The sequence below is a fragment of the Rhea pennata genome, unplaced genomic scaffold, assembly GCF_028389875.1.
Source record: "Rhea pennata isolate bPtePen1 unplaced genomic scaffold, bPtePen1.pri scaffold_33, whole genome shotgun sequence".
Lineage (NCBI taxonomy): Eukaryota > Metazoa > Chordata > Aves > Rheiformes > Rheidae > Rhea > Rhea pennata.
This window is the reverse complement of record NW_026907680.1, coordinates 644,252-658,315: the sequence shown is the minus strand read 5'-3', so window position 1 is coordinate 658,315 and position 14,064 is coordinate 644,252. Positions and strand designations below refer to the sequence as shown.

Below are 14,064 nucleotides of genomic sequence, written 5' to 3'. Positions count from 1 at the left end.
ATGGAAACATGGGCTGCCCTTGCCAGCAGCAAGAGCCTTTCCTTGGCAGCATCTCACCTCTCTTTCTCACCTTTGCAGATGAAAATACGCAGGGATTCAATCCTGACAGCCACTAAAGCAGCTTCGATTGTGTCCCTTGAACCTCTTCCAAGTATTTTTCCAATGTGAGTACTTTCCCTTCTTTCTTTCCCCCTGCCTGACAAAGGCAGCAGCCTCTCCGCACAGGTTTGTTAGGGCTGCATTGCCAGGGCTGGGGGAGGCTGCTCTGAAAGTGCTTTGGGAACAAGTCTTTCCAGCGGCTGGGTCCCACCTGCCTGCAGGCATGCTCTGCCTTCATCTGGGCTCTGTGGGTGAGGATAGGGTTCTGCAGAACTCTGTGATGTTGTCCACCTGCTAAGGGCTTTGTGTGTAAATGCTTGATGCCTTTCTGCTTCTTTGACACTGGGTGCCCAGCAATAATCCGTTGCCCACCCCTGAACACAGAGCCTTTGGGGCCACGGAGCAGTCTTGTAGTTGGCAGGACAGCAGGTAATGATGTGTTTCAGAGCCTGTCCTTGCAGATGACCCTGCTGCTCTCCTCACTGCCTGGAGAGAGTCTCCCTTGGGCTCCTGGAGCTCTCCTTCAGGCATGACGTGCAGCCCCAGGTGCTTTGGTGGGAGGTGATGCACTGATGTGGCCCCAGTCAGTGGGAGCCCTGTGCTTCTGCTGCAGAATTGCCTTCTGCTGCAGGAGCAGGTGTGAAGCTGGTGAGGGCCAGGTGGGGACCCTACTCTCCCTGTGCTCATATCACCTCTCCGCGGTGTGTATTTGCAGGCCGGTGCCAGTCACCTCAGAGTGCTCTGCACAGAGTGCAGCAGCGGGCAGGAAGAAGGAACGGAGAGAAGCCCGAGCACTAGTGCATGTCCTCTGAGCGAGGGCCGTCAGAGGTCTGGAGTGGTAAGTGCTCCTCATTGAGGCCCTTCATGTGCCAGCCTGCTCTCTGCCCAGGCCTTGTGCTATGGGCGCTGGCTGTACAAGAGGCCTGCTGGGCCCTGGAAGGCTTTGTGCAGGGCTTTGTTTTCAGAGATGCCAGCTGTGCTCTACTTCTGCAATGTATCTGCCTCTCCAGCGCTCTCTGTGAGCAACCCAACAAAGCCTCTGGGGCTCTCTGCTTGGTGGCTGTGGAACTGCAGGGCGTTTCCACGCTAGAAGATGGAGAGTTTCTCTTCAGCTGTGTGATGAGTTAGATCTTTGGTGTGAACAAGCAAGGGATGTTCAGCCTTGCTGGGCTTCCCTTCAGGGCAGAAGGGTGCTGACAGGAAGGCTCACGGGAAGAGTTAGGGAACAGGCCTTTCCCTTGCGGGAAAAGAGACCGGCTCTGGCCCCCACTGCGCACCCCTGTCCTCCCTAGCAGGACGGCCTTGGCCTTTCTGCCGCAGGAGGGCACAGCCTGTTCCTTTCTGCCTCCTTCTCCAGGGGGAAGAAGAGCCATGGGCGGAGACAGGGACAAGCAGGAGAAAGAGCAGCAGCAGTGGCAGTGTCAGCGGCAGACCCGGTGGCAACAGAAGACAGAGCAGCAGTGGCAGGGGCAGTGGCAGCATCAGTGGCAGCCACAGTGCCGGCAGCAGCCCCACTGGCAGTGGCAGTGGGAGCCCCAGTGGCAGACACAGCGGCAGCCCCACCGGGAGCCCCAGTGGCACTGGGAAACCCACTGTCAGACAGAGCGACAGCCCCAGTGTCAGCAGCAGCCTCACTGGCAGTGGCAGTGGAAGCTCCAGCTGCAGGCACAGCGGCAGCTCCAGTGCCAGTGTCAGACAGAGCGGCAGCGGCAGTGGAAGCTCCAGTGGCGGGGACAGCAGCAGATCCACTGGCGGTGGCAGCAGCAGTGGAAGCCCCGGTGGCGGGCACAGCGGCAGCCCCAGGGGCAGGCGCAGTCGAAGACCACATGTCAGACAGAGGGGAAGCGGCAGTGGGAGCCCCGGGGGCAGCGGCGGTGGCCACAGCAGCAGCCACAACGGCGGCAGCGGCGGCAGCAGCAGCAGCAGCTCTGCTTGTGAGCCGCGCGAGCACCCAGGAAGTTCTTGTGTGCTGAATTAAACCAGCTGCCCCAGGCCGGGTGGCTCTTGGCGGGGTGTGCGGCGCGCTCGCCCGCCTGCAGCGCGGCAGCTCTGGGGAGGCCTGAGGAGCGGAGCGGAGCAGCCGGGGCTCGGGGCCAGGAAGGCTCCTCCTCACAGCGGCTGCTCCCGCGAGGCGCCAGGGAGGGGGCGGGGCTCGGCGGCCGCGCTGCCTGCTGGGATTGCAGTTCCCGGCGCGGGGCGGCAGCGGCATCGCTGGGCCTGGGGGAGGGAAGGGGGCGCGGCGAGGGGCCCAGGCGTCCGAGCCGGCGCTCACGTAACGGGGGTGGGGGGAGGGTGCTCGGACGCCTGGGCCCCTGGCGTGGGAAGGGATGGGGACTTCCTGGGCACGTGGAAGGAGGGGCCCAGACGCCTGGGCCCCTGGGGTAGGGGGAGGCAATGGGGTGTCCGGATGCCTGGGCCCTGGAGTCAGGGCGGGGCAGAGGGATGCCCGTACGCCTGGGCCGCTCGCGTAGTGGGCAGAAGAGAGGTGCCCGGACACCTGGGCCCCTCGGGTAGAGGCGGGCAGGAGAATGCCCAGATGCCTGGGCCCCTGGGGTGCAGGGGGGCAGAGGAGTGCCTGGACCCCTGGGGTGGGGGGGAGCAGGGGGGATGTTGCCCCAGTGGTCCCCATTGCCCTGCACATGGGTGTGCGTGGGGCTGCCGTGTGTGTGTCTTTGCCTGTGAAAGGCCCAGCTGTGTCGTTGGCATGTGCGTGTCGGCGTGTTTGTGGGGCAGCCATGTTGACGTGTGCATGGTTGCTGCAGAACAAGCCAAGGGTGATGAGCTCGATTGAACGTATTTGCCATGACACTGTCTGAAATTAGCTTAAAACTCCAATGCAGTGAGTTCCCAGCAAGACATACAGGTTGAACCAGGTGATGGGATGTCTCCTCCCTGTCAGAGGTGCTCATCGTACATCATCCATAGCTCCAGCATTTCCCATGGCCAGTTCACACTGCGCAGCTGTGGTGGTCTCTGATAGGGCTGTAATTAGCTGTGCTGTCACTTGATGGCACTGGCTCAGTGGAGATGGGAGCAGCCATGAGAAAGGGTCACCAGCAAGGCTGGGAGGTGGCCTGGGAGTCCTAGTCTCCTAAGGGAAGGAGCCTCCTTTGGAAAGGTGTCTGCTCTGTCCTTCCCTTCTGCAGCGCCCCATTGACCATGCAAGATTGGAGCTCCCTCCCATTGCTTCCCCTCTCATTTCTTTTCTGTTTTGCTGTCCCACAGGCTTTAGGGGCAGAGAACAAATCCCCAAAGAATCTGTTCAAATGTTGGCAGTGACAGGTGAGACTTTTGGGGGAAAATGCCTCAAAACCAGGGGCAGGGGCTCAAACACCCACTCTAAAACACAGCATTGGCCCCAGCACAGCCCCAGTTTGAATTAGACATTCACACGAGCCTCTGCTTTCGGCTAGATGCTGCCATCACCCACTAACAACAGAGAGGACTGGGTGCTCCGTGGTGCCGTTCATTTCCTCCTTGGGTCGTGCTAGCTCAGGCAAACCCCTCTCTGAAGTGGCTGCTGCTCCATGACCTGTGAAGCAGCTGAAAGAGCACCAGTGTGTCCACAGATGACTAACCCTTTGCTTCTGGCCTCCCCAGGGGAACACTTTGTTGATAGGCACCGAGTGGAGCTGACTGAACGCGTTGTAGAAGTGAAAGGTGTCCTGGACCTCCTGCTCGGGGACATTCTGGACTTTGAGCAATACCAAAGAATTCTGGCGGAGAAAACATCCCACACCATGATGCATGAGCTGTTCAGGCTGATGCCGAGCTGGACTCCCTGGTGCAAGGATCGCCTGTACGAGGCCCTGAAGAAAAAGCCCCCACGCCTCGTTGAAGCCCTTGAGAAGTAATTTGCCGAGGCACTGACTGCTCTGTGATACAGAGGAGTTCTTCCATGGAGAAGCAAAGTTCCTCTAGGCAGCTCACAAGTGACTTCACAAATGGCAGCATCACCAAATCACTGAATCAACGCATTGCTGAAGTTGGAAAGCACCCCTGGAGAACATCTGCCTCCACCCTCTTTTCTTTTATACCTGGAGGTATACCTGGAGCATGCTGACTGAGACTGTGTCCAGTTGGGTTTTGAGCACCAGCAAGGATGGAGACTCATAGTCCTGCTGAGCAACTTGGTCCAGTCTTCCATCGCTCTTGCAGCAGAAAATCTTTTCTTACATTTCAATGGAATTTCTTGTATTTCTACATGTGCCTGTTGCCTCCCATCCTGCCACTGGCTGTCACAGAAGAATCTGTCTCTGTCTTCTTTATGCCATGTCCCCATCAGGTACTTCTGTACATTCAAATTGCCCTGAGCCTTCTCCCCTTACACACTGAACGGGCCCAGCTATCTCTGTCTCTCCTCATACAGGAGATGCTCCAGGCCCTTAGTCTTCTTTGTGGTTGGACTCACTGCAGTAGGTCCATGTTTCTCTTGTGCTGGTGGACCAAGCTCTCCAGGTGCGGCCTCACCAGTGCTGAGCAGAGGGGAAGGATCACCTGCCTCCACCTGCTGGCAATGCTCTTCCTGATGCAGCCCAGGATACCATGGCTGCTCTTTGCCACCAGAGCACATTGCTGGTTCATGGTCAGCTTGGTGCCCACCACAGCCCCCAGGTCCTTCTCTGAAAAGCTCCTCTCCAGCACGGCCAGGTATCAGCACCCCTCCCTGGTTACACACCAAGTCCCTGCTTCATCAGGACATTGTTGAAGAAGCAATGGGAGACAGCGTGGAGCCCTCCTGGAGGCAGCTGCACAACACCTGCTGCTCTCCTCTCCTGCACTGAGCTTGCCAACACCCCTGCTGCCTCCCCAGGCTGGTTGCTCCTTCCCAGGCACTAACAGCAGCTTTGTGGCCACTGGTGGCCTCTCAGGTCTTGAGGCACAAGTGAGCTCACTAGCAGAAGCAGCAGCAAGGTTCCTCCTCCTGGCTTCCAGGTGGGTGGGGCTGGAATCACCTCCCTGTCAGCACTGACACCATTTTCCTGCCGTGACGCTCCCGGGTGCAAGGCACAAGTGCCCTCACACTCAGCATCAAAGCCTTGTGCCTGCCAGTGGCCATGCTGGGCTGCACTGGAGGGTTTTCCAGTGCAGGAGGACTGAAGTAGGGGACACAGAACAGATCCAGGAGCAATGTGCTCAGTGCTAAGAGAACGCTAAAAATGCTACATGTCTGTAGCCGGAAGAGAATGGAAGGGAGCAGAGGGACTGCTTTGGCTAAAAGGCAGCACCTGACTTGAGCAAGACCACACGTGTGCTTCCATACAAAATACTTAGGCAGCTCCATCAAGCTGCAGAAGAAAGGTTAGCCAGTTGGTTACTCGCACGAGAAGGGACATGGACTTTACTGTGCCAGACATGCTCCATATCCCTGCAGGCTTGTTAGAGGGAAGTGCAGTGTGCCTGGCAGTTTTTGAAACCCCTTGGAGTTTAGGTTCAGACTGCTGCAAGGATTTCTCACAGCCAGACCACTTAGTGGGAAACCATTACCGTGCTGTGTAAAGCAAATATTTTTCACCAGCATTGCATTGTATTTTGTGCCGGTCACATCCTTTCTGCTCAGAATATCACAATGCCTCTGTACTGCCCTGGAAAGTGGCATTTGCTGCAGATCCTTCAGTAGATGCATGGAAGCCAACACATGTACTTCCAACTTCACCTGCACCTGGGAGAGGGGGAAAAAAAAAACCCAGTGTTAGTTTTTCAGCACACGTAGCCCAAAGCGTTTGTGGAAATAAATAGTACATGGGAGTGGACGGTGCAAAAATGTAGAGAGATGTAAAGCCCTCAGAGGAACTCAAAATGAAAGGGGCCCACACAGAGGAAGACATTTGATTTTTTGTGTTTGATTATCACTCAACATGCTCTTGAAAGAGAGTGAAGGAAATTCCACTGGATATCCCCATCAAAGGGATGGGGCCGAACTCTTTTCACTAGTGCCATGCAACAGGACAAGAGGCAACGGGCACAAACTGAACCAGCGGAAGCTCCGCCTCAATATGAGGAGGAATTTCTTCCCTGTGAGAGTGATCGAGCACTGGGAGAGGTTTCCCAGAGACATTGTGGAGTCTCCTCCTCTGGAGAGATTCAGACCCTGCCCAGATGCAACCCTGTCTAACATGATCGAGGTGACCCTGCTTGAGCAGGGAGGTAGGACAAGATGATCCCCTGAGGTCCCTTCCAACCTTACCCATTCTGTGATTCTGTGATATGCCCCACACGTTTTCAGAAAACCCACTGACCATATCTACTTACACCATTGGCCAACCTGGACCCCTGCAGGTCTCTCTGTCTCCAAGCATCCCATCTTCCTTCACAGCTCAGAAAGGCAGTTTTATGGAGGACAAATCTTTTAGCCGCTTTCTGCTGAGCCTTCTCGATGGAGATGTATATGCATACACAAACACACACACGGGTACCACTTGCCCTGTCGAAACTTCCTTTTTTTCCAGGGAAACTCCTCTACAGGACTATGTAAACCAACCAAGAAGACCCTCAGTGTCTTCCTGCATCTAGCACAATCAGATAGTCTCAGAAGCCAATAAATGACATTGCTCCCAGTCAGCACGGGATGACATTCAAAAATGCTAGTGTTAGGCAATAGGTTTGTGGACACGCCAGCAAATGTTGAAAGCTGTAGAGAAACAAATCACAGTGCTGGGTGAGGAAAAGATCCTGGAGCAAAAAGGACCTCTCTGATGATCTCCGTGCTTTGAAATAGGTCCTGTCACAAAGCAGGGACTCCAGAGGAACCAGTTTGCCCTCCTCCTCCGCCCATCCCTTTCCTTTGTCAGAGCCTGGGAAGCACACTGCATACACGAGTGGAAGGCCCACATCTCCAATGGATCTGAGGAGCTTTCCTTCTCTGACAATACCTATGCAGACTCTTCCTGGGCCCTTCTGCGAATGGAGCCATTAGGAGCCACAGTCATCTCAGTGTGGCCGGGGACACTGGTGGGGAGTTCTTGTTTTCTTCTTGAAATTGTATGAGTAAAGAGAAAAGCAAGAACTCAGCCCGTCCAGGAGAGCTCCTGCTGAAGGTGGCAGCCCAGCATGCCAAGAGGCCCACTTGTGTTCTGAGGCCGTACTTGAAGACCAGGCTGAGAAAATTGTGGGCTTTACCTGAGGACTTTGGCTCCCCAGTATGGCTTAAGGCCTTTGTGATGAGGAGTTCCCGTACCCTTTTCCGATCCAAATCATGCTCCCATACGGGCAGCTGACTCTCTGCTGTGACAAACGTGGTCTGGAGGAAAAAGCCAGCCCAAGATGTCTTTCTGCCTTGCTTGCTTCTGGTAGGGATCAATCTTTTCAAACAAACCAAAACCAGAACCACTCATTCCTCTCCATGTTATAGGCTCCCCAAATAAGAGCTACAGAAGGACCAAAGCACAGGGAATGGCTGGGCAATAAAGTGCCAGAGGGTATTTGCTGCAGGAGGAGTAAGGCCTCTTGGGGAGTAAATGACCACATCTGAACTTTGCATGCACCGGGGCAGGCTGTGAGCTAACAGCTCTTGGTCAGGAAGGAGAGGCAAGAGAGAGGTCGCTGAAAGCCACATCTCCTTGCCCTGCGGAGGTGAGAAGAAGCCCAGCAGAAGTGCTTTGAAGAGGAAGAGAGAAGCCAAGCAAGGAGCTGCATCTGGCCCTGCCACAGGTTGACGGTGTGCTTTCAGGCCAAGGTGGGGGTGTGCTTCTGGAAGGACCAAGCAGGCAAAGGCTTTGTGTCTCCTGCGTCTGGCTGAGGAAGCTCCCAGGCCCCAGGCTGCTGGAAGAAGACCCTGTTGGGGCAATCAGTGCATTTTTGGCTGTTCTGCACCTACTTGCTGTTGTTCCAGCCTGTGCTAGAAAGACTGTGCTGAAGCACCAGCAGCTCTCAGAACACTGACCTCAAGCACTTAGTGAGCTGCAGTTTGCAAGCAGAACCTCCATGTACTTGCTGCTGCTCCAGCCTTTGCAAGAGAGGCCTAGGCTGGAGTAACATCTCGTTGGAATCGGACTCTCTCCTCAGCCAGAGGTCTGTCTGCAGAGAAGGCAGTGCCTGGCCTGGCCCTGGGGCCTGTGGGGCAGAGGCTCTGCGGGCTGGCAGAGGCCATGTGGGGTTTTCTGGGAGGAAAACATCTGCAATGGAGGAGAAGAGAGCTAAATTCCCTAATTCTCCCTCCCACCGCACTTCTGTTCTGCCTTCCTCCCCTTCTCGCACCATGGCTCCACCGCCTGCTGCTTTTCCTGCCAGCACCAAATGCCCTCTCCTGCGTCCATTGCCTGCCTTAGCCAACAGACCCCAGCCCACTTCTGGGGCACTTCGCTGTGCCCCAGAGAGCCCTCCCGGCAGCAGGGCACTGCCTTGGGGCACCCACCTCTTGGCAGGTGCCAAGGAGCAGCTGCCACAAAGGCTCCTGGGGCCAGCAGAGCTGCTGCTGCTGCTGCTGCTGTGCGTGGGCAGAGCAGGGGCAAAAGCACTTTCTGAGCTTCCCCACAGACCTGCTGACCCCTCAGCAGCCTCCCCAGTCTCCAGCTCTTCTCCAGCCTTGGCACCTCCTTTTCCCTTCCCCCAAAACAACAGCGTGGAACAGAAAGCCAACACTCAGGAAACCTCCTTCCCTGTGGAGTGGTCCCTGCCTTGACTTTCCTCCGGGCAAGTTCCTGGGGCTGAGCAGCAGCTCTGAGCAGCCTTGCCCCACACAGCCTCTGATCTGGGACAGCAAGATCCTGCCCTTCTGTGGGCTGCTACTTCCCACCATGGCTTCTCCACGCAGCGCTGCAGGCAGTTGCCCAGGCGGGCTGAGTGCTGACCAAGGCAGGTGGCAGAGGCATGGCCCTGGGCACCCTGACCTCCCAGGACACTGCTCTCAGGCACAGCCCTGGGCACACCTGGCTGCACGCACGCCCTGCTCGCACAGCCCTACACCCTCCCCGGCAGAAGGAAGCCGTGCCGCCCTGTCCCTCGGACACTGTGGCAGCAAGTCCCTGCCCTAAAGCACCAGCTGCTCCACCGAGAGAGCTCTCTGGAAAGATGGCCTCAACCATCACCTGCGCGAGGTCTCCAGGACCCCGCGAGCAGCTCAGCAGCACTGCCCTGCAGCCAGAGACTTCCCACTGGAAGGGCTCTGCCCATTTCTGCCAGAAGGAGCTCTCAGCTGCTGCCTCCCTCCTGAGCGTCCGGAGCTTCCCTCCGTTTTGTCTCAGCTCAGCTCAGCACGGGCAGGCAGTGCCCTCAGCACTGCGGCTCCTGGCAGAGGAGCTGCTCCTGCACCCAGCAGGGAAGTCATTTCCCCAGGCTTCGGGGAGTGAGTGAGCTGAGTCAGCCTGGGCCCCTCATTTCTTTGGGGAGAAGCCCTCCAGGTGGTGGGGCAGACACCTCCATCCCATGCACGCCACCAACCCCCAGGACGGTTGTGGGATTCATCCTGCTTAAGCTGCCGTGTGCCCAAAAGAGGTGCACAGAAGTGTGCGAGCTCCTTGTCCCCCCTCCCATTTCCAGTCCAAGGTGGTGGAAGGTGGGAGTCAGCTGCTGCCGTGGAAACACTGGGTGACACCAGAGGTGCCAGAGGTGATCCAGGGCATGCGCAAGAGCCTGCGAGCTCTCCCTGGGCAATGTGGAGAGACACAGACCCGTGTGTGGCATCATCTGGGGGCTCTGGGGGACATTCCCAGAGGCAGGATGCACCAGCTGCCCACGCCTGGCAGGAAGAAACTTCTCCTTCGGCACTGAGCCAGGGCTTTGCTGCCTGCCAAGGCCTTGCTGGAGGTTTCCCTGCCATCGGTCCGTTCTCAGCACTTCCTTGCACTGGGGGCAGCAGGAGCCGCAGCCTGTGCTGTGTCGCCATGGGTGGAGGCTGGTGCAGTGCCCCACTGCCCCCCTCCCCTCGCAGCCAGGTTTCCAGCATGGGGCCATGGCCTGGCTGAGTGCAGCCGCAGCACCCAGCCCAGCCGGTCCCCCGGTGGGGTTATCCCTGCCCCAGGACCTCCCCAGTGCGGGGGTCACGGCAGCCCCACAAGTGCCGCGCCACGCAGCGTGAGCAGCGGGTGCCCGTCATCCCCCTGCGGGGTAAGGCCTTCGCGACCTCCTTGCCCAGGATCGCTGTCGAGAGGCTGAGCGCCAAGATGGGCTGTAGATGCCCGGGGGCTTTGGGGAGCCTGGGCAGGCTGGGGGTGCCCCAAGGGTCCTCCGCTGATGGTGCCTTGTGGTGCAGGGGGCATGACGTGTCTTTGCCTTGCTTTGCAGTGGCCGTGCCCATCTGGGAGGGTGTCTCCAACTACATCCAGGAGAAGCTGGTGCTGAACAAGGTGGGTGTGCCATCCTCTCCCTCCCCTCCCATACCCATGCTGGCAGCAGCACTGACCCCTCGGGGCCATGGGCCGCAATAGTCCTGCCCCTCCTCTCCAAGCAGAAGCAACTTCCCTGCAGAAGCATGCTGCAAATGACAGCTGTGCCCCAGACCGACTTCTCCCAAAAGGGAGGTGCCCAATGTGCAGTGCAGCTGTGGTTGCTGGAAGGGTGGGAGGCTTTCTGGGCCCTCTCTGGAGATCCTGGCAGAGTGCAAGGCCAGAAAGAGAGCCGTTCTGGGAAAGCCTTTTCTTCGTGTGCTGGAGGGGCGGCAACGTTGCCTTTGGAGGCTGAGGAGGAGGGGGAGGAAACTATGGGGAATGGCCTTCTCAGGGAGTTCTCCAGGGCTTCCGCCAAGCTTTCCAGAAGGCTCTGTCTTGCCCCTTTGCATGCCAGCCATGGGCAGGGCACCTAGCACCGTGGCCATGCTTGGAGAACAACTCTCTCTTTGTCTCCCATGCTTCTAAGGCTTCTCTCTACTTCTCTGGCTGCAGGATGTGAGAATTATTCCCCTTGGCAACTTCAGTGTTGCTACAAAACAAGTCGTTGCTGGCAAGAAAAGTCCTCTGACTGTTCAGAGACCCGCATTTCGCCTCTCAAGCAACCTTGTGGATCTTCACGGCCTCAGCCACGAGGAGGCCTCTGTTGCTGGTAAGAAGGCAGACTGAAACCTCGGCTTCCCCTGGGGACATTGCGGGGCTGTGGCTCTCTGCTGTTTCCCAGGGGCTGTTAGAAATTGAGACTTGCTGCCCCGGGTGCTGAGCAGAGCTTCAGGGTGTTTTGATTATCACAACATTATAATGCAGAATCCAACGAGAGTCTCTCGGTGTGTCTCTCTCTTGCACTGGCTCGAACACGTGGCTCCATAGTGGGGCTTTTGTGGCTGCTGCTTCCAGTGCCGTGTAGTTGCCACTGTTGTTCCCTGTTGATGCCACAGCAGCCGTCTGCTCAAAAGGACAAGTCCTTCCTATTGCTTCCTAACACCAATGGATTAAGAGGCAGCGTGGAAGGCTGTTGTGCAGCCCATGTGTTTTCCTCCTCCTTTGGAGCCAGCGTGACATGGCACAGCTAAGGCTCGTCAAAGCATGGCCTGAGTGCCGGCACCATTCCTCTGTGCACTGCCTTCTGCTGGCAGCTGGCCCCCTTGCTGCTCTGCTTGGCCTGCCCTCCTGCCTCCCGCTCCCAGGAGGTGGCCAGGGCTTGCTCTTGGTGTCTGTGCAGGGAAGGAAGCCCTGCGGTAAACTTGGCCCAGGAGGCTGCAGAGTGCTTTGAATCTGGGTCAGGGAGGGCTGACAGGAGCCTCCTGTGGGGGCTTTTGTGGGGGTTAAAGCAGAGAGCTCTGCAGCTCCGTGCTGCCGCAAGACCTTCAGGCGCCCAGCACTGTGTGGGAGCCTGCTGAAGGGCTCCGTCCGTGACTGGGCTGCTCTTTGCTTGTTGCCTAGGGCGCAGGAAAGCTGAGACCCTCAAGTATCCTCACGTAGCCGTGGCCATCTCCGTGCCTTGGAAAACAGTGGCGGCCTGCGTGGAGGAGACCGTGTACCTTCTGTCTTGCTGCCTGGCCAATGGGAAGAACGTGGCCCTTCTTTTCAAGGGCATTGGCGTGCTTCTCATTGAAGGCAAAGAGGTGACAATGTGGTTTTACAGAGGCTTTCTGCGCAGGCTGAATGCCTCCCCACAGCTGCTCAAAGCTCTTCTGGATGTAAGTCTGCCTTTTTCCACAGCTCTCCTTCTCACCCCTTTGCAAGCCTGGCCAAGTCCAAAGCAACCGCTTTCCCCCCACTGCCAGGTCCTGGGAGTTCTTTCCTGCTAGGCTTCCTCCAGAAGTCTTCCAGAAAGTCAGCCTTTCCTTGGGGTCTTTGTGTTAGGATCCCATTTGTCTCCAGGCCTCCTCTGGCCATGTTTGGGATTGTGGGGCAGTGCGTCCAACAGCTGCTCCTCAAGTTGCAGAAGACTCTCGGGGTTTGTCACAGACAAAGTCATTGCAAGCCAGGGCCTTTGCCCAGGTCTCCAGTGCAGCCGTGTCATTCAGCCTGGGCTTTCTGGTGCAGAAGGCCTCTGTTTGCCTCCCTTGACTTCTCCACTATGCAACAAGTGCTCTCCTGCATCAGCCTCTTGGCTCTTGCCCTTGACAGAAGCCTGCCAGTGTTTCTGGCCATCTGCCTGTATTATTCCGCACCTGCTGGTCTGTAGAATGGAGGTGGGGATGGCTGTGAGCAAGAGCGAGGGGTGTTTCCCTCTTTCTGAGTGGCAGCTTCTTCTCTGATTAGTGGAAACATGGTCTGCCCTTGTGGGCAGCAAGGTCCTTTTCTTCGTAGCATCTCACCCATGTCTCTGCCCTTTGCAGATGCCAGAGATGAGGCATTCAGTTCTCGCAAGCACCCAAACAGCGGCTTCCCTGATCCATTCTGGCTCTCTCATTGTCTTTCCAACGTGAGTACTTTGGTTTGCTCCTTTCCACCTGAGTTCCTGGCTCACCCAAAGAGCAGCTCCTCACTACAGGTTTGGTCGAGGTGTGTTGCCAGAGCTAGTGAAGGCTGCTCAGGATGTGCTTGCAGAGCAAGTCTTCTGAGGAGTTGGATCCCCGTGTGCTTCAGCCATGCCCTGGCTTTGCTTGGGCTCTGTGTGGGGGTTCTGCTGAGCTCTGTGCTGGCTCCCACCTTGTGAAGGCCTTTGTTGCACTAGGGGCCCAGGAATGGAGGCTGTTCTTTGCAGATGCTCTGCCCTGAGCTTGGGAGGGATTGCAAGGGCTGTGGAGGTCTAGATTAGAATTTCCTAAGAGGGTGGAAAGCTGGAGGAAAGGGGCCTTGTCTGATGTGCCTGCACAGGAGCCTGCTCAGGAGCTGTCAGACAGGCTGCAGTGTTGACCTGGAGGGTTTGCTTTGGAAAGCTGAGAAGGAGCTCTCTCCCCAGGGGTAGAGGGAAGGCCTGGAGCAGTGTGAGGAGGAAGCTGGTGGCCCTGCAGGCAGGATGCTGGGTCCCTGCACTTCCTGAGGGAGTCCTGCAGGAGATGACCTGTCCTGCATATTCCCCCTTTGGGAAAGGCTGCTGTTTGTATCAGCTTCGCAATGTGCCTGCACGCCCAGAATTCACAGAAGCAGCAAAGGAAATGCAGGGCCCTTCCTTGCGAGTGGTATCTTTTTCTGGTTTACAGGTATGTGCTTGAGAGTGCCCCTCCAAGACCATCTGTGGGAGCTGTGAAGCCCACGTGGGAAGAAGAGAAGGGACTAGATGTTGCCAGCAGCAAGGAAGGTAATGGAGTGGCTGATGCCTGGCTGGGCTTTGCACCTTCTCCTTTGTTGGTCCTTGGCAGGGCATTGGAGCCAAGGCTGCAGCACCGTGGCTCGCCTAGCATGAGGCACTAGAGGCAAGGCAGCTCAGCCCTGATGGGGAGTCGACAATCTGCTCACTTGTGCCAAGACTTCCTTCCACCTTCAAAGCAATTCGTTCTGCCCTTGCCTTCTGTGTTTCTCCTACACATTTCCAAAGCACAGCCTTTGGCTTGACTGTGTGTTTTCTTCCCTTCTGATTGCAGAGCATGTATCTGGCCAGCGCCTCCTCCAGCGAGAGAGGCAGCCTGAATCCAAAGTGGTGGCTACCAATGTGGAGGAAGGCATGGTGGAGGAAGAGCCTCGAGGCAGGTGA

At 57.2% G+C, this 14,064-nt stretch overlaps 1 protein-coding gene across 1 annotated transcript in view; it reads left to right on the top strand.

Moving 5' to 3' along the window:
- The window catches only part of LOC134154665 (uncharacterized), a 22,689-nt gene extending 8,625 nt beyond the window's left edge, over positions 1-14,064 (top strand). The window contains exons 17-18 of the mRNA XM_062601345.1: positions 10,058-10,143; positions 13,955-14,064. Of these exons, the coding sequence (XP_062457329.1) occupies positions 10,058-10,143; positions 13,955-14,064 (196 nt within the window). The remainder of the gene's footprint in view (positions 1-10,057; positions 10,144-13,954) is intronic.